General features: G+C 39.8%; 2 protein-coding genes across 5 annotated transcripts in view; one reads left to right on the plus strand and one right to left on the minus strand.

Moving 5' to 3' along the window:
• LOC121949753 (septin-7-like) overlaps positions 1-18,285 on the minus strand; it is a 54,201-nt gene extending 35,916 nt beyond the window's left edge. For 2 of the 4 annotated variants that reach the window (XM_042495504.1, XM_042495502.1), the window contains exons 1-2: positions 18,023-18,285; positions 11,782-11,878 (exon numbers count right to left, since the gene is read on the minus strand). In XM_042495504.1, the coding sequence (XP_042351438.1) occupies positions 11,782-11,878; positions 18,023-18,061 (136 nt within the window). In that variant the 5' untranslated portion in view covers positions 18,062-18,285. Of the gene's footprint in view, positions 1-11,781; positions 11,882-18,022 lie in introns of all 4 variants that reach the window. The other 2 variants (XM_042495503.1, XM_042495501.1) reach the window with 1 other exon arrangement.
• Positions 18,286-22,160: 3,875 nt separating this feature from the next.
• spire2 (spire-type actin nucleation factor 2) overlaps positions 22,161-26,032 on the plus strand; it is a 31,433-nt gene continuing 27,561 nt past the window's right edge. The window contains exon 1 of the mRNA XM_042496169.1: positions 22,161-22,579. Within this exon, the coding sequence (XP_042352103.1) occupies positions 22,282-22,579 (298 nt within the window). The 5' untranslated portion in view covers positions 22,161-22,281. The remainder of the gene's footprint in view (positions 22,580-26,032) is intronic.

Below are 26,032 nucleotides of genomic sequence, written 5' to 3' on the forward strand. Positions count from 1 at the left end.
CAAGAGCACGTGAATGCCAGTAAATCAACTGCCCAAACAATCCATATTATCAACTTTAGATTCCCCTCAGTTTACATCTCATCACAGTGACTCAAGGACAGGATGTCATCATCCAGATAACATATCCAGGGACGGATCGCATGCTAATACCAGGTGTAAATGAGGCACAGACACACACGGGTAAAGCTGTAATCACCAAGTGTTAAACAGCTGTGCTGCGAGAGAGTAAAGACATACATAAACATTGTTTTAATCATATGGAGAGCCAGGCCTTTTAATCCTAGTACTTTGTATTTGTTTATATAGCAACATCAAATTAATAAAACACCACACATTGCTACTAAAGATAGTCATTAGTTTAATAATTGTGTCTGTGTGAAGCTATTTGTTATTAGATTTCTAATGCAAAAAAGACTTTAATCTCAGTGAGACCTCCTGAAAAAAATAACTAGCGAAACTATTCATGCAATACTTTATTATTAAAATAAGTAAATAGCAACTAGGTAAGGTCTAAATGAGACACAACGCACTCACGATTAAACTTTTTTTAGAATGGACACTAGATCCTCAATGCAAGGAAGTAAAGCCCAGAACATTACTCTGAGTTAAATTTTTAATTTTTCCACACAGATGTTTCAGGCAAGATGCCCTGCTTCTGTGTTTTTATTGACAATGGGTCTCATTCATATGATGGTAAATCTGTGAGTAGATTTTTACATAAAACCCCTTGGCACTAAAAACCTACACCAGATTCATGAAGGCCACAGGCAACTCGGCTTTGATTGTAGGCACGTGTGTATGTTCATGAATGCCAATCAATAGTAAACTAACAGCATGCTCCTGCTTGTCAATAACTTGCAAACATCCCTACCCATGAATAACCATATAAGGAGGTGAAAATTACTTTGGATGTGTGCATCCTGTCACCTGCGAACATGCTGCAAACAAAAAAGGAGAGAGAGAGAAACTTTTCCGATGCTAAGACTTAAATTATTTTGGGTGAAGTAGAGTTGAGAAAGATATTTTATTTTCGTCTGTTAGTAGCCAAGTGGTGTAACAGTAGGGGTTCGGGCTTGGTTGGGTACAGGCTCAGTATTTTGGGCTAAGTGATGATTTCACAAATTGCTTTATGTTCTGACAGCTGTCACTGATCTTTTTTTCTCTGAATCTGCTAATTGCCCACTAATTTAACTAAATGTGTTATGTTTCTACTCCTTTGTCAAGTTTAATTTACATGGCTTAAATGCATCTGTGTATTGTGAACATGGCAGAGCACAATATGAATTAAAATTGTAATTTCTCATAAAGACAAACATTTCTGCATTCCTTATTTACACAAGCTTTGCAAGTGGTCAGAGGCAGTTGAAGATCTTTAACAGACTGGAGCAACTAACGTAGCGATGGATGCCAGAATACACGTAAATTTCCTCCTGCTAACACTTCACACACAAATTTGTTTTGCTCACGTTTCATGAATGAGACCCAATGTAAGCAGAAATGATCTTAATGGAGAGAACTGGTGCACAGGGAATCTGACTGGTTTATCGATGCTTACTTGTAGTGCATTAGCACATTAATAAATTCAAACCCATGCATATTTAATATGAACATGTTGAAAGAGTTTTAGAAGATAGAATGTGAAAGACAGAAAAACAAACAAATATAAACGGTCAGAGTGGTTTTCCCATGGGATTCCTGACATTCCTCTCTTCCTTTCTGCCATTCTCTGTCTCCCTCTCTCTCTCGCCGCCCTGAGGCAGCAGCTGGCCCCCTCACATCCTGACAGGCCTACTAACTAGCACCCAGCGCAAACACACACACACACACACACCACACACACACACACCACACACACACCCCCACACCCCCACACACACACACACACACACACACACACACACACACACACACACACACACACACCTAACAGGCATGTGTGAGGCCTGAACCAGAAAGTGTGAAATGAGACATCTGGGGAACATACATCTATAAAGGAAAGAACAGCTAAGAGTCGCAGACAGACGGTGGAGGTGAGAAAAGTTGTGTTTGCTGGACCAGACTGTTGGAAAAGATAATTCTCCATTGTTGAGGCTAAAGGGGACTGACTGAACCAGAGGGCAAAGGTCAGTGTTTTGGCAAAGATAAGGATCTGCAACTCCAGCAGTGTCTATGGAAGAGTCACAATCCAACCTAAACTATGTCAGCACTCCGTCCGTCAGCAGTGGTCCACACGGGCTGGCTGGAGGGGCCCTGCAGGGGCAACCCACTTTCCTCTTTTTTTTTTTTAAGTAGAGCGCAAGTGTTTTGCTGTGATCCACCGAACCCAAGACTAAATCTGACAGAATCAGCACGTGCTGGGTCACAGCAGACATGTGCATCTCAAAATAAAGACGGAGAGAACCAGAGCAGAGCAGAGAGCAAAAATTAGAAAGGAGAGGGAAAGACTTGCCTGCAGTAGTTTGACTGAACGAGCATGAACATGCACATGTGGACGACCCCATCCACACACACTCATACACAGTGACAGAGTGGCCTGAGATGAGTGTTGTGCCCGGAGGCAAAGAGGAGTCTCTGTGAAGAAGGTTTGTAAACAGGCTGCTGTCCAGCAATAACGATAGGCCTGTGCTGCTGTAACATGGCTTAATACTGACCAGAGATCTGGGGCGAAGATCAGACTAGAAAATACTGAATTAGAGACTTTGACGTCATTCTGTAACTTTCAGCTGGCCTTCGTACTTTCCTCAGTACATGTTTCTGTGTCCTCTATGATATCAAGCAGCCAAAGGATGACTGCAAAAACCAAGAGAAGACACAAAATTAAATGCATGAATGTTGCATCATGTCCAAGAAGTGCAAGAGTGGGGAATTGAGCAGCTGTGAGTCTGAAATTATGAAACAAAGCTGCAAGTTTTTACATTTGAGAATTATGTTGTCTTCAAGGTGACATGGGAGCATCTTTCTGCAAAACAAGTATCAACATGTCATTCAGGGATTTAGAGCATGGCAGTTGAGACACTGTGCACAGCCTGCACGAGTAACTAGCCAGTGATGTAATTTGTGTCCATAAAGCGCAGCTGTGTGCAGCCCATAATGCATAACACAGGGTGTGGACACAATAAAAGCAACACCTGTGCAATGCAACACAGTATAATAGCCGATTTAGCCATCCATCCATTTCCCGCTGCGCATCCGGATCCGAGGCACGGTCACAAAGCAAAATAGCCCATATGCCTCTCTAGAGCTGCCTCCTCCAACTCCTCCAGGGAGATCCTGGGACATTCACAGGCCAGATGGGATATATAATCCCTCTACCGTGTTCTGGGTTTGCCTTAATTTCGCTTCCACATTGGATTTGCCAGAATACCTACAGGTAGGCCGAACATTAAGGATGGCCCTGCTCCACTGAACTGTCTCACTCAACCATGCTAGTTTATAGTACGATACTAGAACTGACATACCTGAATGGAATGCAGCCAACATTAATGCTATAAATTGCAGCTGTGTCTTTCATTTCAAAATGCCCCTCTGTGCCAGATGAAGAGCTGCTTTGGCTTTGAAACACTCTACTTTTCCAAATGTAATATAGACTTATAGAATCGGCTGAACATCGGTATCAGCCAACATTTGCCGTGTTGACATCTGCTGGCACATCAGTAAATAAGATGACATTTATCAGTGGCAGTGGCCAATGTCTGTCTGCTGTGTCACACCAGTTTTGGATTGGCTGAATGTTGTGTCATTTACTTATGAAAGCACTCGGACAATAGCAGCTAACATACCCTGATGCAACTGAAACAAACAAACAAAAAACAAGATAAACAACAACAACAAAAACATCGATATTGGTCTTTTGGGAAAATCATTATTTTAAACTGTGGTATTTCCATTGGTACATCCCTTATAATAACCTTAGTCATGACAAAATGTCTAAAAAAAAAAAAAAAAAAAAAGGATAAAAGTGAGAGACTGATAACGTTTTCAGACGTCATTACACAAAAAAATCTATTACCATAAACTCTAATTTGACTTGGGAGATGTGAGAAAATCCAATAGGGCAAGGCAACAGGGTTGTAGATTAGCAGCAGCCAAGCCAACTGTTGGTAAAATATTTAAGTTGCTGCTAGATTTATTTCACTCAGCAGCCAAAAAAACAATGGCTATCTATTGAGTGGCTGGTGGACAAAAAAGTTAATTTTTCAACCCTGGAAGGCAAGCCCTTTTGCAGATAGCTGATCTTCTCTTAAGGCTTGTTGATTGCACCACTTTAAGATTGCGCAAAATGTAACTGAACTGTTTCCTAAGATAAAAATGTGTGAAAAAGTGAGATGATTCATATAATCAACAGCAGCATTTTAAAGACTTAAACTCCTGTTACTTGAGTGGGTCTTAGGAATGAGATCTAGAAATCCTCTCGGGTAACAGCTGGTATTAAATAAAACAAATTTGCTTTCCCAAAATCACATATTTCTGCAAGAACTTGCAAGCCACAATCCTCGAACTTTAACCACCAGATGTCAAGTACGGCATTTTCTGGCAACACAAAACAAGGTAAAAATTGGTGTTTGAAAGAACTGACTTAACTGATTACCATGTGCCTGTAAGATCCGACTGTGGCTGGTTTGAGAGCTTCGGCAGCTTCTCTGTCAGGTTAACAACCACAGTTTCTTTTTTGGTTAGGGGTTACAATGAATTGTGAAATATTGAAAGTTGCTGGGTGAAGTTGGAATCCGTCATTTTGAGCTTTTATGACGAAGTGAGACTTAGGAATAAGAGTGATTAATGATAAGGGAGTAAGATACATTTTTAGAAGTGTGTGCGTGCATTTGTGAGTGTGAGTAAATGTGTGTGCTCGGTATGTGTTAACGCATCTGGTTAAGCCAGCAGATTAACTAGACCAAAGCCTTCCTTCACTCACTCCCTTCTGCAAGGTCAGTAGGCAAGGCGGTCAATCCTAAGCCTGTCAGACCGCCTTATCTGGACACACACACATTGCACAATGTTATAACAGACACACACACCCACCCACACACACACAACGTAGGAGCTTAGAGTAGTACAATAACAACAGGATAGATAGTACAACAGACAGGCAAACAGTCTTACAGTCACACACGGATCAGTGAGGCAGATAAACAGTTACTGACTTGGTAGGCAGACTACTAACTGGACTGTAAGACAGATTCAAGCTCCTGATCCGGCACTTTACTGGCTTCTGGTGTATGGAGGTCCTGTTGTGCTTATTGGCCCATGAAACACCATGTACACAAGACATCCAATGAAAACACTAACACACATGAGAAAACAGACATGTTTTCATAAACACTACTCTGTTCAGCTTGAAATTTGGAGCCTGCTTTATAAACAGAGACACACCACAAATCAGTGACGTAACAGCAAGTGTTCTGCCTGGTGTTGGATGTTAGCTGTGGGTGCTACAGCTGTGTAGCTTGTGCATACTGGACAGACGTTGAACTGGCTGCTCGCCAGGAGGAGAGCGGCTCTTTAGATGGTTATGTCAGAAAGTTTGCTGATCCAGCAGGTAGATGGGACTGTCCAGGATCAGACCTCCAGCGCAAAAAGGACTGAATGCAGGTAACGTTTGACGAGAGATGTTTTGATACCACTTGGTACCAAGTTGTTTTGGTCAAAGGTCCATGTTTCTGTCCTAGATCATACCTTAGAGCTATGTCAACTTGTGAATGTTTCATAATTTTCAAAATAAAACAATGAAATGATTCAACTAAACTTATATTCAGTTGTACTGTAATTGTGGTAGTGGGCATATTTTGAAATAATAATAATAATAATAATAATAATAATAATAATAATAATAAAACAAGATCTGAGCAGACATTCCATGTCCGCTTTTGGTACTTGGCCATTCGACATTTAGTACTGTGGAGACTTTTTGGTCAGCCCCAAAAAAGGATAGTTTGATACCCAGCACTTGATAGTTAGTCCTACTTTGATCCAAATGTTGTGTTAGAGGATAATTCACCCTGATAAGAAGTTAATGCTTGGGGAAATTTGGGGAAATGACGAATAAATTAGAACGATTTTCAAAAGAAAAACTTTAAAGAACCAGAATCAGTTCAACTCTAACGCAATATCACGCATGCAACTCGCAGCTTTGCTTGCAGGATCAGACTCATAAAAAGCCTCTGATGTGCTCACCCTCTGAGTTGCTTTAGGAAAGCAGAGGCAGTGGGGCTGTTAAGAACTGGCCTTGTTAGACATCAGAAGCAGCATGAAGCAGGCATCACTTCCCCTCTCCTCCCAGCTTCCTTCAGTTCGGATCTGACTTTCTGCTCTGTTCAGCTCTCTACACTGGCGCTCGATCTCGCTAATCTTTCCAGGAGTTTCTATTCAATCTGCCAGCTGGACAAAGGGGCAGGAAGCTGCCTTTCCCCCTCAGAGAGAGACCAATTGAGAGGGAAAAGACAGAGTTGGATCAGGGAGGAAGAAAAGAGAGGCCACAGATGAAAAAACACTAGATGAGCAGTTTCTCGTGGCATTCCTTCTCAGGGAGTGACCGACTGAGAGCAGAACAACTAGAGCTGCGTCCTGGTGAGCACAGAGCTCCACATGGGCATGATGAGCACCTAAACTCACAGCGTGGTCACAAAACTAGCATTCCGACTTACATACCAACAACTGGTTGAACATATAAAACCTAAGAAGACACCCCGACAGACCACATCAGAGCAGGCAACGCAGTCCACCACAGCCGGTGGTGTAGTGTCATTTGTGTTGCAGCAGGTTCCATGGCAGAAAAAATGAAGCTGGCTACTGAAACTTGATGCATCCAGCAACGTGTGGAAAACATATTCCTGGTAGGTACCTCTCGTGGAAACAGAGACATGTTACTATTTATCTCGGGATACAATGATTTTTGCCCGCCTTCCAAAATCATGTTTCATCATTTCACTGGTAGCTGTTGCAACAAATGGACCCCCTTACATTTTTTAACGTGGTGCCCAGTTACGGTCTGTGCTAATGCCACTGGCAGAGGGCTAAAGCTCATCATCTGTTTTTGTTGTTATTCTGTTAGTAAGTTCTGTTTGATGGATGTCTATGCTATACAGCACATACAGGGGGCTAACATTTGTCTTGAGTTTGGGTGAGACTCAGATGAGTATTCAAAATAATTCATGTTAAAGGTATTTCTTATTAAGACTAGTACAAAGGCAATCCCTTGAAACCACTGCTAATCACCTGAAGTCTGTGGCAGTGTATTTATCTGTAGAGAGCCTGCCCTCTGCCTGCATTTTCATATTTTTCATTTTGCTGTGTTCGGGATTAGGTGCCAGACCGTAAACACAATACACCTAAAAAGAAGTTTTGAAAATAAAGGACATAGTGCTGAAAACATATTAATATAATACAAGTATCATTTCAGTTGCTTTTTGCAACAGCATTAATAGCTTGGTTATATCTACAGTTACCTACACACAGGCTGACAAAAACACAACTACAGCTGGATGCCATTACAATCTGTTAATCTGAAACGTCCCACCATGAGACATATTAGAGCTCATATTTCAGCCAGTCTGACCTTTGTTATCTCTCTCTCTCCAAAACACAGACAGACGCAGGCAGACAGACACAGACTCACACACACGCGCACACACACACACATACACACATTTAATTGGCAAGTCCTGGTTTTTACCTTACAGTTGTACTTTACAATAATCTGTTACAACAACTCCTCCACATTAGATACACAAAAGAATATATATAAGAATATAGAATATAAAAGAATAGCACTACTTGCCTGACAACATCAATCAGCCAGTGGGTCACTCAAATACTGCCCTTTACAAAAACAGAGACATAAGCCAGTTTTACACTTCCTGTTAAAGGAAGGAATATCACGCCATTATGCCGCCTCTCTGTTCTGTATATAAAGTCCGATCGCCAAGGGGAACAGAGTTGTGTTACCTTTGAGCCAGGAACAGCGGTCTGTGTAATACGTAAAGCCGGAAAGACACGACCATGAGTGGAAAGGTGTGATGTTTGGATTACTTATTGTGTTGGTGACCATAACCGAAAATTTTAAAATCAGCTGTTAGCAGATAGTGGCTAATTTAAAGACGAACAACAGCAGTCGTAAAGGTCTGCAAAGTGGGAAAACAATGAGATTCTGGGGCTCCTTACTCTCGGAGCAGAGGATGAAATCTGTCGCTATATAACAGAGAGGGTAAATGATTGTGACTGACATGTCATGCCTTTGTTGAAGTTTAAAAAATACTGCTGACACATTTAGTTTTTGTCTAGAGGCCAACGCTGTTGGGTTACATGTCAAACCCATCACGCCTCTTGATTGTGGGATGCTAGGATGCTGTGTTGATTCACACACTGGAGCAGCATGATGCCACGTTAGTTTGGCTCTGTGTAAAAATACAAAGGAGGCATAAGGAAGGGGACTTTGTGGCGGCTCTGTAGCGCAGTCTCTGTGTAAAAAGTGCTATAATGATAGTAAAGTGTTAGCTGAGAGGAAGGCAATCAGTGTCAGAAATAATTAGGGGTCAAAGGGCAAAGTTGCCCTTAAATTCACTGGGTAATTGTGTATGTAAATGCCTCCAAATTTCAAGCATCATGGAAAACAAACAAAATCGCTGGACATTTCACTGTTAAAAAGTATTGTATTTCATACCCCGCAGACAATATCCCCTGACTTTGCACAGTAGACTGTACCATGACGTGGTGGGACAGGAAAGCAGTTAAAAGGCAGAAATAAGTTCTCCTTGTTGCACACGCTGTTGGAATTTCAACAAGTTACCTGCAGCCATCGGCCCAGTCATCTCAAACTCCACCATCTGCCTGTTCCAAAACTACAGCGAAACAATACTGTGCCTCTGAGCTGAGCCGAGCTTTCACAATTCACAATGATGCCAAGTACAGCAGTACTGAGGCCAGCCTTCAGTCTTTACTTTCAGTCTTCCTTATGCTGTAGGTCCAGCTGGCTGCTTCTCAAATCAAAACACGATCAGCTCTTCTGTCTCCATCTATCACTGGTATTTCCATTTTTTTCTCTCTCTCACTTCTCCATTATGTTTTATAACCTAGAAACTGGAGTTTATTGTATTGTATAATTTGCTAAAGTTACACTTTAAGTTTATGGTAAATGCCTAACTTGACACAAAACTATGTTTTTTTTCAATACCTTACTTTAACCCTTTTTTGTCAGTGGTATTATATGGAGATTAAGTCACAGTTTTAGCTACATCTCTTTGATAGCCCTTGACGAATATACGTTGTCACAGCTTTTATTCATCATGGCATCATGATGGTCAGAAAGCATTTAGTGGTGGGAAAACAAACCCCGGCTGAGAAACCTCCCTCTGATCCTCTTTATATGTCTGCTGTGGACACACTGCTATGCTCCTCACTTAAGTTCTGTGTGAAATTTGGATCAGCTGGGGTATGCAGGGCTGAGAGCCAAAAAAACTGGGAAGAGAGACAGAGGGGCCCATATGTGAGAGGGCCTGAAACAGGATCTAGTTGACTGTGGATCTCTCTGGTTCCCACCCAAGCCATCTCTCTGCTGTCTTTGTGTCCTTCCTGCTACTCTTCCACAGTGGCTGTTTACTAAACAGGAAGCCTAAACCCCAGGCTGAGATAATAATGGTTGGATGCCTCTTCGTGTCTTTCTTCACCCACTGAACTGATCGGGGTCACCACACAACATACTGAGTTAGATGTATGACCTTTAAAATCTTTAACAAACACACACAAAGCCCAATACAGCCAAATACAGAATATTTCGGAGAGTTAGAAACGATGAAAGGAAGAAAAAAAAAACATTTTTAAGGAGAACAGACAGAAAAACTTAGCAAAAGACTGGAAGCAGGAGTAAACAGCTGAGTTAAAAGAATACACCTGCTAGCACCTCTAAAGTTTCCCCATAAACACACTGTATCATGTGTATTTTTACCTGTATTTTTCATGTCACGCCTCAAGCGTGACATAAAACATATGCACTACTTTCTAAACAATAACAAAGGCATAACATGTCAATAAAAGTAATTCACCTTCTCTGTTATATGGCAGCTGATCTCATCCTCTGCTCAAGTAAGGAGCTCCCTATCCTCATTGTTCTCCTAGTTTGTGATTATTTACGGCCGCTGTTGTTCTTCTTTGAATCAGCTGCTATGCTAACAGCTGCTTTTTAAATCTCCCGTGGTGGGTCACACGCATAAACTAGTTGTCAAATGGTGCACTCATGCTGCCCATGGCCACATCTTTCAGGCTTCACGCTTTGCACAGACCTCTTTTTGGGGCTTTTACTTACTAGTTTTTCCCAGGCTTTGTTGACAACTTTAAGAAAATAAAATAACAGCAACCTTATCCATGAAGTAGAAAATACAGCAATGATTGCAGAATGACAAGGTAGAGAATTTATTCTAAATCATTTCATATGAAGTGTCTGTAAACAGAATCTCAATTCAGTATTTAACGTTTTGTTAATAATACAGCTGCACTGTGAACACTTTCCCAACACAATCCATATCTGCTCATCACTCATTACAGGCCTCATTCACGCAGAGCACAGTTCAATCTGTCAATAGAGAGCCAAAGTGAAACTAGCACTTCTGGTTTCAGTTCCAGAAGTGAGACAACCTCATTCAAAATCCTTGTGACATTTGTAACAACACTAATACCTAAACATCCGGCCTTGAAACTGGGCATTTCTCAACCGTAGGTCACAAGTTTCACTGCACATTGTTGATTAGGGTGGCAGTTTTTCGAAAAATTATCTAATAGTGTTGTTTGTTTCAAGATTTACAGTTGTCTTTAATGAACACTATGCTCCATAAATCCCCGACCTTTGCGGGCTATATGTCACAGCTCAACAAAGAGGCAAGCCCATGGGTAAGGTGAGGGTTTGCGGCTAGCTCAGACATGTCCATAATAACAGCAGGACAGAGAGGAACTAACGCTGTATAAGTTTTTGAACAACAGAGACAACAACTAGAAGAAAGTTGAAAAACAAAAAAAACAGCTTCAGGAGGGAGGTTCAGTGAATTTTATGGTTATGGACGGAACGCAAATAAAGGAGGTTTTAATTTTTTTAAGCAACTCCTGTAGTGGATGCATATCTGCAAAGTATACCCTAGAAACATGCCGCACTTTTTCAGAAAAACTGATGAAATACATGAATTAGAGATTAAAATATGTTATTTCAGAGATTTATCCAGATGTGATGCGGTTTCCCTATACAACTCCAATTATACATGGGTCCAAACAGGCAGACAAACCCATGGTTCCTCCACTCTGTCCGCTTCCTTCCCTCTGTAATGCTGTTAGCCACATTTTGAAACCAGGTTCATTCATACTTGAGCCAACATCCTGCAGCTCACGATCCAAATCAAACCATCCAAAGCACACAGATGTGTTGCTATGCATCCTGGGGCTACAAAGACAACTCCCCTGAGAAACTGCGGCAATCCAGCTTCCACAAGAAATATTTTCATTCTGCCTCACTGAACAACACTATAGATGTCCTAAAACCTAGGCCACACACCACTCGGCAGAAACCGCTCTTTAAATTGTCAACCCGTCATCCTGAGCAGCTGAGTCCGCTAGATGCCACACATGCTTCACCTTCTTTCAACCTGCACCGATGACCCACATTCGCACAAGAATGAAAACAGACGCAGACAGATGGACAGGTGTGCATTACTGGAGGTTTGACTTGAGCACACAAACAATCTCAGACAAACAGAAGCAAATACATTTGCATCCTCAGTGAGTCACATGATGTTTCAAACTTACCTACAACCATTAACGTAAACTCGAATCCTCTTTTGACCGATTTCCGATACACCTGGTTGGGGAGATTGGCAAAGCCCACATAGCCCTCCAGGTTCCGCTGCTGAAGAAAACACACACACACACACACACACACACACACACACGCACAAACTTTCTGTTATTACAGGAATCACACAGCAGAAATTGATAATAAAAAGACAAACATTCTCAAACCCTTTAAAAGCTTTGGCAAGCAACACACACAAACTCTGTAACTATGGTATTATGCATGTGTGTAAACAAATACACAGCAGATTTGGAGCAGCACAGAGTCATTATGTGAGCACAAAGTGACAAAAAATTTGTTTTTTTGTGAACCTGCAATTAGTATTTGTGTGTCCTGCAGCTACGGACGTCCTTTGAAGTACAGTGCAGCTGGGATAAACACAAGTGGGGAAAAAGGCTGTTTAAAGGGGAAGACGGGTGAGGGGAGGCAGACACGGAGAAAAATAACAGGCTTTCTCCAAGGAGGATGAAAAGAGGAAGTGGAGTCAACCTTGCCAAAGTCCATCAAACAAGCAAATTGAAACAGAAAAGCCAATAACTGAAGCTAATCAGCTCCAAAAAAGTAAATGTAAAAAGTAAAGGTAAAGCTAAGTGGAGAAAGACAAGGCAACACAAACAAATGCAGTCTCCCTACGTGCTGAATCATGTCCATCCTGATCCTCATGAAGGACAGGCTGTGGTGAAGGCAGTGGATCTCAGACCAGATCGCAGCCAAGCTGGGCTCTCCAGCTGCTCTTTCAATTCACCACCGAGGTTATCTCTTCATCCCTTTCTCCCTTCCCCATCACTCTCTACCTCTCTCCAGCTCACAGCCTGCTGTCAGATAACATCCCCCCTCCAATCACTGGGCACTGTCCTGCACGCTACGTGAGGCAAATACAATTGATTGCTGGCCTGCCTGCCAGTGAGCGGCCTCTCAGGCTCTGTCATGCATGGCGCCGATGGAAAACTGCAGCTCTGCACTGATAGGTCCACTGAAAGAGGGGGTTTAAGGGCACCTACAGTTGAACTTTTGACCGATTCAAATGAAAACACACAATGAATCTATCCTTGATTGTTAAAACATTGGCGGAGCATTATAAGGCCATGTCCATGCTACTACAGATAAAAGCTACACACACTTGCTCAATCGTTACTACCTCCTCCAGTGTTTTCCACAGAATGACAGTGCATGTATGGTAGGCGTCAACAAGGCCAATCTTGGCATTAGGTCGATTTTCTGTATCAGCGTTTTATGTTAATGATCGCCAATAAAATTAATTAATTAAAAAGTGCTAAGTATCAGCATGGGAGGAACTTTACCTTGTTAAACCTCAGAGAGCTATTTTTATTTTGTCTTTTTTTTTAAATTTTCAATTACTATTAAAAAAAGTAGCTGGGAACCTTCTGTATATGATGTTGAAAGTTTCAGTTTTGATTTAACATTTGCTAACTGCATTTAAACAAAGTTTTGTGTTGAAGTTAGGTATATTCCAAATTCTAAATATTGATGGAAAGATTTTATTGTTATTGTAAATTCATAGTGGTTCCAAATATTAGTTGTCTGTCATTAACTACTAAAAATCAGTATCAGCCCTGAAAAGCCAATATCGGTCAGCGCCTAATGTGTGGCCTTGCCAACTTACTATGTTGCACTTAATAATTACAGCCAAGTGCAAATACACTGACCATGTGCCACCATTTGTTACATGAGAATCATGCATTAGCATTTTCCAAAAACTGTTTTTTCCCCCTATCCAAACAAAACTACGACACATCATCATGTATCCAGTCGAACAATCAGTTTGTTTGCATGCACAGTTGAGGTAAGCGACAGTTAACGTGATATCCCTATGGGGTGTGAAGTCTGTAGCTGCTGCATTGACAATACATTGGGAAAGATGTTACAGATGACTCTGAGAGCACCCAGGGGAATGCTCTGACTATATGGGTATTTTCTGTTTCACAGCTGAGATCATTACTATAAAATAAGCTTATTTAGGTATTAAAAACAAACAAATAAAAAAACAAACAAAAAAACAATGTGTGGGTCAACAAATCAGGCTCCCATTAATTGTGTATGGAGCAACTCCCAACTTTATAGTTTATACCCTTTGACATCACGAGTTTGAGACTCATGGTCACAAACATTTATTGACCTAGACCATGGAGATAACATACTGGAATTCTTTATTTTGGTGGTGTTCCCCTTTAATGCTACAGCACACAACCATGTGTTAGTCAGACAATAGTAATCTTGTGGCTCTGTGGCAACAAAGGGGAAGATCCTTTCCAGTTTCAACATGGGAATGTCCCTCTGCAAAGTCAGGTCCATAAAGAAATGCTTTTCCCAGTCTGCACACAGCCCTGACCTCCACTCCATCCAACACCTTTGGGATGGACTGGAACCTGATCGCCAAACATTAGGATTGGACCTCACCAATGCTCTTGTGGCAGAGTGGGAGCAAATCCCTGCAGCGAAAATCTGGTGAAAAGCCATGTCAGAAGAGTAGGACATATTCAACAGTCACATTCGTCTGAGTTTTAATGTTGGTGTCTGCAATGCTTTTGGCTATGCTGTATGTCTCTTGCAAATCGGTATCAGCATTGACTCGTTATTCATGACTTGGGTTTGACCAATGTCTTGCACATTTGCAAACACAAAACTGCGTGGAAGCTGCCTCTTATAGCAAAAACACGAAAAAATGGTCTCTAGGTTCTTAGAGGCGAAACATAAGACTGCAAGGCCATAGTTAATGCATACAAATACAGTGGACTATCAAAGCACCTTCAACATGCGTGTCGAGGTAGGACGACTCCTCACATTACCATTACACTCTCACCACTGGACAGTAACAGAGCATTGTTAAAAGACAACAGAATATTTTTGATGTGGCTCAAATCAATGTGAAAAAGTAATAAACAAAAACAATATTAATACTTAGTTAATGCCCATTATTAGCCTGCTCTACATTTTACTGATGTGGTCAAAAATAATGATTTATCAATACATATTGAGTCTAAATATTTGAAACTGTTTCATACTCATTTTCTACAATATTGATACACCAGTACCAGCTGCACTTTCTCTCTCTCTATGGTTAATTTTTATTACAGTCATTCTGCGGTTCTCTACAACTAACCATGGAAAAGAAAAGCCTTAGTTGTGCTACAGCCTTGTAATTTTTAAATCTCTTTCTAAATTACTGCGTCAATTTTCCCTGTGGTATTGAAAATTGTACTAAATGCTGATATTGTTTAAGGTATTGAATCGGAGTTAGAAATACCAGTATAGTCACAACTCTACATTTTACCTTATATTCCCTATTTCCCACTGTTGAGTGTGACATTCAGTAAACTGTAGGTTACGCACCAACAACACCAGTGGATGTTATGGACACACAGAATGTAGGAAAAGAATAGGAAACAATCTATTTGCCTCATCAATACTCTGCATGCAGCTCGACACAAGGCGTAACCGCTCAGAACTTGCCTGAAGCACTTTCCACCATTTCCATGTTTGATCCACCCACATGCAAGTTACGAGTGTGTGTGATAATGCATGTGTTACATAAGGTGCCACCTCTGGCAGTCTGCTTATTTCCCTCTAGCACTAGGTGCACTGAGGGCACACGGTGCAGGTCATTTAGCAACTGGGAAGAAATAATTAATGCAGGCTGTCAGTGTTAAGCTATAAAAAACATCTGAGTTTGCGTGTGTGTGTGAATTTATCAGTACAAAGTATGCATGTTCATGTGTGCATGAACAACACTTATTTACAAGAACGTTCTGACTAGGGTTGCGACTGTTTGAGATTTTCACAATATGATAACCATCTTAGAAAATACTGCTTTTTCAATGTATCACAGTATTACAGAATTAATATTATCATCGGTCAGAATGACACTGAAATGAATGAAAACAGAAGCGTTAGTTTTGGTTGAACAAATAATTTATCACTATAATTAAGACCTAAAACCATTTTAATAGATGTGTAAAAAAATAATTAAGATAGAGGTGAGATTCTCCATCCAGCTGCAATTTTTTTCAATATCATAGATATGCAAATGTAAAAAGCATGATAATTGTCAACTTTCATATCACAGTATACCTTAAAACCAGTTTATAGCTGCAACACTCTTGTGTCTGTTGCTCATAATGGGTTTTGTAATGCATTATGTACAACAAACACACGACACACATGAAATACCCGAAATTCTGCAATGACAGTTGCCACATCTGATATGTATTATGACTGATGTGCTGCTTTTTCTTGAGAGGTGACTAACAAAGGCAGAGAACTTAAAGAGGGAAGTAGTGGGGGATGAGAGAAAGAAACACTAGTCAGTCCATACCATGACTGTTAACCCCTCCCCCAGTCCACCCAGTGGTGATAGTAGCTGCCTGGTTCACTGACATCATCTGCATTGCCAAGTCCACCCCCCGCATGCATCCAGCAGCTGATGCTGAGGCCCTCTCACTATTTCTATCAGCTATTTTAAACTTCCATTTGTCACATACTGATTATTAATCGTAATGAGTATTGCAACTCATGAGGAGGACAGAAATCACTTGAAAACAGTGCCTGTGTAATATATTTCTTTTGTTATTTTTAGCACTCAGCACATTGTGCCCACTGCTCCTTCACTGTCTCTCTCTGGATGCACATTGTGTATGCCCACCCCCTTGGTGTTACGACAAGAAAAGTCACTGCCAATCCCCTCACACTGTATAACAAACAGGTACAGTACAACACGAAGTGTGGTTTGTTTTGCCATGGGTAATCAGTTTTTGCTACATTTAGTTGTACAAAGCCCTTGACCCTTTAACGTCCTGCCCAACCATTTGGTAGAACACATTTTGAGTCACTATATCTTGATGAAAAATGTGCTGAATTCATCTCTACCTGATTGAGCCATCTCTACCATTTGGATTAGGTTTGTTATGCTAAAAAATTCATTAGATGTCACAGCTCTGTCAACGCTTTGGAGAGTTAAAAAGCAAACCAGATTTAATGAATCAAAGGTGGGACACTGATTGGACATTTGGATAGATAGATAGATAGATAGATAGATAGATAGATAGATAGATAGATTATAGATAATTAATAAAGATGTAATAAATCTACCTTGTGCCTGTATCTTAAAACAAACAGGGTTCTTCTTGCTGAATAAAGTTGTGTGCAAAGCCACTCCAAACTGCATTAATAACTTAGCAGTTTTAATAAAGACTTGCTATATGGTTATAGGTGCATACATGTAATTTGGGGAACAAGGTTTTATATCTCCACTGGTGAGTGATTCAACCACTATTATTATAGGCTATGCACAAAAGAGAGCACCTAACTATGCTTTACTATCTTAATAAATTCACATTTTAATTGATATTGCTTGTGGTCTATGAGCAAATCTCATCTGGGCTCTGGTATGACTCAAAGCATACAATCAGACCAACATAACCTAGCTAGGCTAACACCTACTTTTAATCAATTTACATCATTTCACTAGTAATATTGTCAACGTCTGTGTGAAAACGCGTCTTAACAAGAATTCGCTGTCAGCCATATACTGTACATCTCCACTGAAACGAACTATAATTGAGACCAGACCAGGGAACAACAATATGTGCTGGTTTGAAAAAGCGTTCAGGGAACCCCCGGGCCAGCCTCCGTTCAAATAGGAGCCTAGAAGACAAAGCTGTAGTGTTATCTCCTCGTCAGTTAGGTCCGAACGGTACTTAATGTTACATTTTACAAACACTGCGTCAACCATTCATGACATTTTGCAACAAAAAAGGCAGATTATGTTATACTTTCGCCATCCATCACCTCGCTTCAGTTTAATAGGACAACGCTTAGGTGGGAGGTGTGATTCATCTTTAAATCGATGGTATTTACTGAAATACGTATAATTTGGTCAACCACGTTATGCCGAATTTGTCAGTATGCTATATCAATTTGTAAGAAGGTTTGACTTATGTTTTTCTGTTAATATATGTCTCTGTAAAAATGCAAAATATCGTAAATCGGGCAGATTGTTAAGGGAGCCTGGTGTTCAGTTCCCATCATGCGAGAGTTGGGTAGCAGCAGGAATCATATCACACTGGTGTGGTTAAATGTGTATTTTTTTCAAATTGGGATTTCAATCATAGCATACCGAAAACAACAGTTGAGCAAACACTTAAACAATGGCTTATTTAGGGAGACAAATGGACTTACAGCGATGCTGGGAACCGCAGTCTCTGGTCGCTCGATCATCGTATCACTGTCAGCGGACAGTCACCGAGGCATAAACTGATTAACGTCCAAAAGAGTGACGGAACCGAGAGAAATACGCAACTTTCCACCCTAAACCCTTAGTTTTGAGTCAACAAAGACAAGCAACGTGCGTCTGTACACGAATGAATGAGATTATATTACATATGGCCGCTGACGGATACCACTACCAGATGTAGCACGGCGAAGAAAAGTGCTTCAACGACCGTTTTTCCTCGCGAGGCAAACAAACAGAATTTATAGAAATGCATCCGGTTAAGATTTTCAGAATAAGACGAAGTGTATCGCAACAATTATGTGCGACAGCATCATTCTTTAGTCTGTGCATCTGACGAAAGTTTACAATAAAACCAAAGGTGAAAACAACAAATTATGGTCTTTTTTTTGGTACATAAACATTAACTCTCCCTTTTCAAGCTGGCTTTTCTGGTACCACTGGCCATACATTTAAAAAAAACTTACAAGGAATTTGCTTTGGTTTTTGGCAAATGCATGAAACATGCAATAAACACATTAAGAGGAATAAAAATAAAAAATAAGAAAAAAAATAAGTAAAGTACTGCAACACTCAAAAACTTAAATGAAATTTTTTTTTAAAAATGTGCAGTAAAAATATGGTTAAAAAAGATAACATGAGAAATGTGTACAATGCAGCTGTTTCAGAAACTTGATACTTGGGTTTTCATACATATATGTTCTATTTCTCATTTACATACTAGTTTTCTACATTTTATTGTAACATAAGGCTCACAGTTTTCTCTTTACACGCTTTACATACTCAGCACATTATATGTTAAGAATTTTAAATATTTACATACTAGTGCTAATTGTTAACAATCATAATAACAATAATAAACTTTGTGCTGATAGTCTACTTATTTCTACTAATTTCTATAATTCTCTATGCTCAGTAAAGTCAATAAAGTATTTCTCACAAAACTCCAATATCGTGTTTCAGCTTTTACGACAGAGCATAAAAAGAAACTACCTTATGGCGAAGTACGGGGGCAAACAACCGTAGGGCGTGATCTAGGCTCTTATTTTAAAAGGAAATACGTCATCGTCCAGGTTTGCTACTGGCTGTGTCCGGCCAGCTTGATGCACATTGATCCATCTTCCTATTGGTCAAATGTGATCGGCCTCTGATGGTGTGTGAGGCCTTCAATTGCTGGAGGCAAAAAAATAATAATAAAAATGCTGCATTCAAAGACCACTGTTAAAAGCATCAGCAATCACTTGTAGCCTGCAAATTACAGACAATTTATACGGCTACTGGCATTTATTTTGCCATACTGTAAAGAATTAACTGAGACCAATACAACTGCATAAAAACCACAAAATATAGGAATTAAACTGTAGGCCTTCTTTGAAACATTCCCTTATTACAAATATTATTTGTGGCCTTGGCTAGGCATTACTTAATGCCATATGGTGAAGATTTTTTTTTTTTAATCATCTTCTAGCTCAGATGTTGTCAAGCTTTTTTCATAGATATATAGAGTCTAGAGAGTATAAGCAGAAGGATAAAAACATAAATAATAGTCTAGTCCCAGGACAACTGTTACTATAGTAGATATGCTTATGATGGCAGTGCAAATTTAGGTGGTTGACAGTGCAGGTACTGTAATATAAAATTATAAAATTGAACTGTAAAAGCAGTGTAGGGATATTAATTACTGTGCTATGGATAATGTTAAATACAAATAGAGGATACACGTGAACAGATAATTGAGTAACTTTTTTTGTTGACGGAATAAATAAAATGGACTGCTGGGGGGGGGGGGTAAATTCACAAAAAAGGAAAAAATAAATACAAATGCAAATGGGGTATAAATATCCAAAGAAAATACAAAATAAAAAGTCAAATAAAAAAGTTTAGACATTAGCTTATATAATACAATGAAAGAAAGAGACTTTAGGCTTTCTCTGAAACACATGCTCATCAAAATTATATTAAACAAGCATTTAGGAGATCATTTCACAGTAATGAATTTATTACATTTAAATAGGCTAATGAGCCAGTAATGGACCCATCATTGTCCTGGATAACTCATGATTTGTCGCCAGAATATTGGCATTACTGGGAGTTTGGTGGTGATTGTCATGAGATGAATTTATTTCCCATTCTTAAAGTGGTTCTACCCAATAAATCAATGTGATTAAATGGCTGGAATGAAAAGCATGAATTATAGGCTATTAAAAAGTAATCATTGGCAGCAACGTCAAAGGCCCCATCAGTACAACTTCTGATGGGACCTATTCTACTCATTTACGGCAATCCCTAAGATTCTCATGCACTTGGTTTCTTTAGTGGCTCAGATATGTTGTTAAACGGTCTGTTGGTGCACTCTAGTGGTGTAGAGCCATTAGACATTCCAGTAACTATTTTGACAAGATCCAAATTCCTAAGAAATACACTCTTGTTTTTAACTCAGCTTTGTTGTATCTACATCACTCCTGTGCTGTGGTCCAATTGTGACAGTAGGTGACTTTTCAAAAAAGAAAAAATCTACTGTAACTAGTTTTTGTTGGAACAATAAATATTTGGAGGGGATCCTTATCAAAATTTAATCTAAAATGTCGACGCTGTACTGATGAACTTTTTCCATATAAAATCTTTTTTTTTTTTTTTTTTAAATTATTGAATATGTAGGCTAATAATGAATAAACATGTATAATATGTGTGTATGTTTTCAATTTCAATTTAAAACACTGAAATATATGTATCACTGTATGGGATGAAATATAGGGTACAACATACTGACTCTACATATTTCTGCTACCTATTTGTATAAATTTGTGTTTTACTTTTTTGATTACTTTTAGTTAATAAATCATTTTATTGGTTAATTTACGCGTGTGGCTCCCTCTTTTGTCCAACCTAAGAGCCAGGTTGTGACAAACTTGTCTGTTACTAAACCTGCTAAATTTTCTGTAAGAAAATCATTCAACTTGCAGTTTAGAGAAACACTAGAATCGAAATCAAATTGAATCGTGAGATACTGAAAGATTCACACCCATAATAATCATACAATCATTCAGCTGGTTGACATGGAATAGACCCTTCATTCATCTACCACTGCAACAATAAGGGGCCTGCTGGAGTAGAAAACAGACCTACCTTTCTTCAGCTCCACAGAAGGCTTGTGTTGTCATCCGAGGAGGAAAAAGTAACATAATACAGTAATCTAGTAATATGAAAGTGGATCAAACATAACTATGCTACATGAAATGCTAGTAAGAATTTTTCCCCAAAAAAACGTTTAAATGCAATGTAATTACACTTTAACTTGTTAACTTGTAAAGTCTCAATTTAATACTGAAGCAAACAAGACCATCAGATTGGCTATTTCTGGATAAATACTGTTGTTATTCATAAAACTAACATAAGTATCCACTGTTCCCTTTTATTACCCTGTAGTTACCCTGTATTTACAATGTACTGACAGGGGTGGCTGGATTATCTTTTTCTTTCTCATCTTTTAAAGCAAAATTTTTATGTAATTTTCGTGTAGTTTTTTTTTATTTAATTTTAAAACTAATTTCTTGCTATTTTTTGGGATCTTTCCTTGCTCACTCTTCCCATGATTTTGAAAGAAATGAAGCCAATTTGTCCAGGTTTCAAAGGGTTAATTCATTTTAGCAGTCTAAATCTTAGACTAACAATGATATAATGAATATGGGCTAGAATTTAGATTTTGGGGTTTTTTTTATAGCTAGGGAAAAATGTCCAGAAAAATTTCCAGGTCCAAGTCTGTTTGCTCAGGTTTTCAAGGGTTTATGAAAAACTGCGACATTGTTTTTACTTTTACTCTACTTTTTTTCTGGTACTTTTTTTTTTTTTTTTACCAATCTCTTGCTATTTTGGGGGGTCATTTCGTCTTAAGTGGCTCGTTGCTTTCCTCTCGTGTTTTTTTTTTTTTTTTTAAAGAAACCAGGCCAATTTGCTCAGGTTTTAAAGGGTTACAAAAAGCTGCAACATGTTGATGAAAAACGTTTTTATTTTTGAAAACTTGGACCGGAAGTGATGGGTTCAATATGGCAGCCTTGACACTGTTGTGGTAACGAGGTGCAGCTGCGGTAGTTGGAGAGCGGTAGACGTGAAGCAGAGGACAGGAGACTGGGCCGAGCAGGAGTCAGTGGACAGCATAAATGGCCCTGGTGCCTCCGGAGTGAAGAATGGGCTCCAGGCTATCGCAGCCATGGCCAGATCCACTAACAGAAGCGTTGAGGACGGGGACTCACGGGTAACCGCCCCCACGGACCGCGGAGAAACGCGGGACCTGGCCGAGCCCCGGGAACTGTCTCTGGAGGAGGTGCTGAAGTCCTACGAGCAGCCCATCAACGAGGAGCAGGCATGGGCGGTGTGCTACCAGTGCTGCAGCGGGTTGAGGGTGCCCCGCCCGCCTGCCGGGAGAGTGAGCCGGGTGAAGGACCCGTCCTCCATCCTCCTGCACAGGGACGGAACCGTGACACTGCAGCAGGAGCCCCGACACAACGGTAGGAGAACTGACCGCCAACTTCCCTCTGCTCGGGCGCTTCACACAAAACTCAACTATGATAAAAGTAAATTCTAAGAATATGTCAATGTTTTACAGAGTAAGTTTGCGCCTACCGTTTAATACAGCAATGTGTTTTAAATATTAGGACCCAATTTTCAATTCGGCGTAAGGTTACGTCCTCGAAACAACAGTCTGTTTTAGTAAGATTTCGATTTTTACAACTGGTCTGCCTGATTCCCACTTTCCGCTAACAGTAAACCGTCGCGCGATAGCAGCAACTCAACTGTGCAAACTTATGTTAATGTTGATTTTTTTTACTAAAACAGACACTGCTTGGCTGACCATGTCAGCGCCGAATTCACCAGTGTCTGGCAGTGTTTCACAAAAGACGTTGAGTTATTTTTTTCTTACAGGAGCCTTGAAATAAAAACAGTACTTAGTGAAACTACTCGAATTTCATACGGAGTTTGGTAGACATGAACATCCTGTTCACAGGAGAGAAACAGGCGCATCGGTGCTAACCCGTCCCGGCAAACATAATATTCCTGCATAATCGACCTTCAACTATATTATTTGATATTTTAAAACCCTTTTAACTGACTTCACACTAACGGACACTGTATTTTAAAGTCGCTATTGTGTCGCACTGTCGATGCCAACAAGGATGACTTGTATTATGCCGGTAAATGATTAATAATTCATGGAGCACAGCTTCACCCGAGCATCCCCTCTTGCAAAGACTGTTTTGGAGACTTCAAAGGGTGGATGGAAGCCCAAAGGAAATTTGGCTACGCAGTCTTCTAGTTGTTTCCCCCCGCTGATTTTACCCTGTACCTGCATAATATCCTACTGTGTGTGAAGTATTTATGTCCTCACTGCGGGCTGGGCCCAAGAAACCTGAACTGAAGTCAGGCTAGCAGAGAGACAACTTGATGCAAAAAATAATTTAAAAAAGGTTTCATTTGGAATCTTTGAGAGCGACTTTATGCTAAATCCAATACCCACCCTCTTTTAAATGAAGTTTAAACTTTTTTCAACTCTTATAGCCTCAGGTAAGGAGAGACATTATTTCCAGAAACTGATGTTTTATTCAAGTACTGCTTGTAGCCTATTACACCAAATGTGCTGAAGGTCACAGAGAGCCTCTCAAAGGTCTGAAGTAATTTTCTGGACTACTTTTGCTGAGCCTTTGCCCTTAAGCAACACAAAGCCTGAATATAAAACATAATAAAAGCATTAATAAGAAATGTTGAGTAAAGCGAGAATTTGATTTACTGTACCAAATCTCAGTAATAAACAGGATAGCACCAACTGTTGTTCGCTATGTAACAGGCTGTTGTAACTGGATGAGCCTTTGCTTTTGTGCTGTTGTTTTGCAGAGTAATGGCGGTGTGGCACCTTTTAAGGAATTTTATGGGAAAAGTTTACAGTCTGTCTCTAGGCGATACTTGATCCATGTCACTCAGCAATAGGGCGGCATCTGTCCGTAACCATAGTTTAAATAATTGTAAAACTCATGTTTTGTAAAACGTTTGACTCAGACATAAACTATAAAGCGACAGTTCACCCTAAAATAAAAAAAACAGAGATATCTGCCTCCTCTCCAGTATAATGGAGATAGATGGCACTCAGCTTGTGGTGCTCAAAGCACCAAAAAATACATTTGAAAAAACTCAACAGCAATGTCTCCTACCAGAAATCATGACGCGGTTACTCAAGATAATCCACACATCTTGTTGTGAGCAGTTTCATGGAGGAACTATTTTCTCTATACTGATCAACACCCGCCAAATGTGTGTTGGTTTTGTGTGTATTTTTAATTTGGGGGTGAACTGTGAACTGTTAGAATTACACCAAGGGACGTATACCCATAGGAGTGATTGTACTGCTCTGTTGTATACTGTCTACAAGATGAGGTGATAATAGTGGTGAAATCATTATAATAACTCCCTTTGTATTTTATCCTTTGAGATTTTATTAATTTTTAAGTGTTGCTCATTTTGCTGGAGATCCCATTGGATCCCCCTTGAGGACCACAGGGGGACAGTGGTGCTTGGTGAACCACGTTTGGCATTTAGCAGTTGCAAACACTTTGCTGTGATCATTCAGTCTCAGCTCTCACTGAGGAGATGTTGAGCTCCCATTAACACAGTTGTTTATAATTGTAGCCCGCGTTGGTTCACGCTCTGCTGATCCAAAAGTAAACACAATGCAGTGGTTTAAATCCCTTAACCAGCATGAAATGAGTCTATTATAGTCAATGGGTCTGCATTATTAATGCAGCCAGTCAGCTGGGGGACCCTTTGCCTTCTTTAAGTGGCTAAAATCATCCCATATCACCAGGCCAGACAGTTGGGCTATATAGGAAACAACTGACACTGGACTATAATCTGAAGTATGAGCTTCATTATTAATGCATATATTTTTATTGACCACTTCAATTGAAATATGTACTACATGCACATTTAGGGTCATCAAAACCTACCACAGCAGAACTGAGAGTGATCTTTGGGGTCATCATGTTGTCTTTATGACCAGTGCTGCTGTAATGTTGCTCATATTTTTCCTGTTTCTAATTCATTTCTTTCTTATAAAATAATTTTTAAACAGCTATAGATAGAAATGTAAGTGAAAAGCTACATCTTTGTTGGGGACCTTTGATGCATGTCATTCTTCTGCTCTCTCTCACGGTTCATTTCCTATCACCTCTCCACTGTCCATATCCATACAAATAAGAGAAATTAAGTAATTAATAATAATAACAGGAGACAAGCAGGTCTTCACATTGGAAAACATGGAGCTAGATAATATTTGACGTTTTTGGTTTTCAAAATGACTTTAAAAAATGAACTGATTTTGATTTCTTGTGGATAACTGATGGATAACCGGACTAACTGATAAATCAGATCATTTTTGGACACTATGCTCTTCTTCAGCAAATGGGCTTTGGAACTGTAGATGTTTATATTTCTATTGTTTTTGGACACTTAAAGGACTTCTTGTCTATGCTGAGAGTTCATTCTTGACGTTGTGGAGCTTCTAATCACATAATCGTCATTAGCAGATGGTCAAACTTCGGCTTTCTTGCGAGCAGGTAGCCGTATAGCAAATGCTGCCCACAGTAATCTAACTAGTTGATTCAGCGGACCTGTGAGCCAATCAGACTGGGAAAATCTTGCAAAAAGTCACCTGTAATAAACATATTTTCTGTCAATCATGAGAAAAACAAATGATTTATTTTCTAAACTGTCTTAAAATCCTTGTGGCGGTGGCTTACGTCCTCTGTCCTAGGAATATGGGGTATATCGTAACATTAGTATTCACAGCAGGTAGGCTGCGCAGTCTCAAATGACTTTCAATTTACTGTAAATCTAAACCTTGTCAGGTTGTACAACAGTCTGCAAAGGAGGAGGAAGTTAATGTGAATCCAAATTTGAGTGGAGACTGCAGC

The sequence above is a fragment of the Plectropomus leopardus genome, chromosome 11 (assembly GCF_008729295.1).
Source record: "Plectropomus leopardus isolate mb chromosome 11, YSFRI_Pleo_2.0, whole genome shotgun sequence".
Classification (NCBI taxonomy): Eukaryota; Metazoa; Chordata; class Actinopteri; order Perciformes; family Serranidae; genus Plectropomus; species Plectropomus leopardus.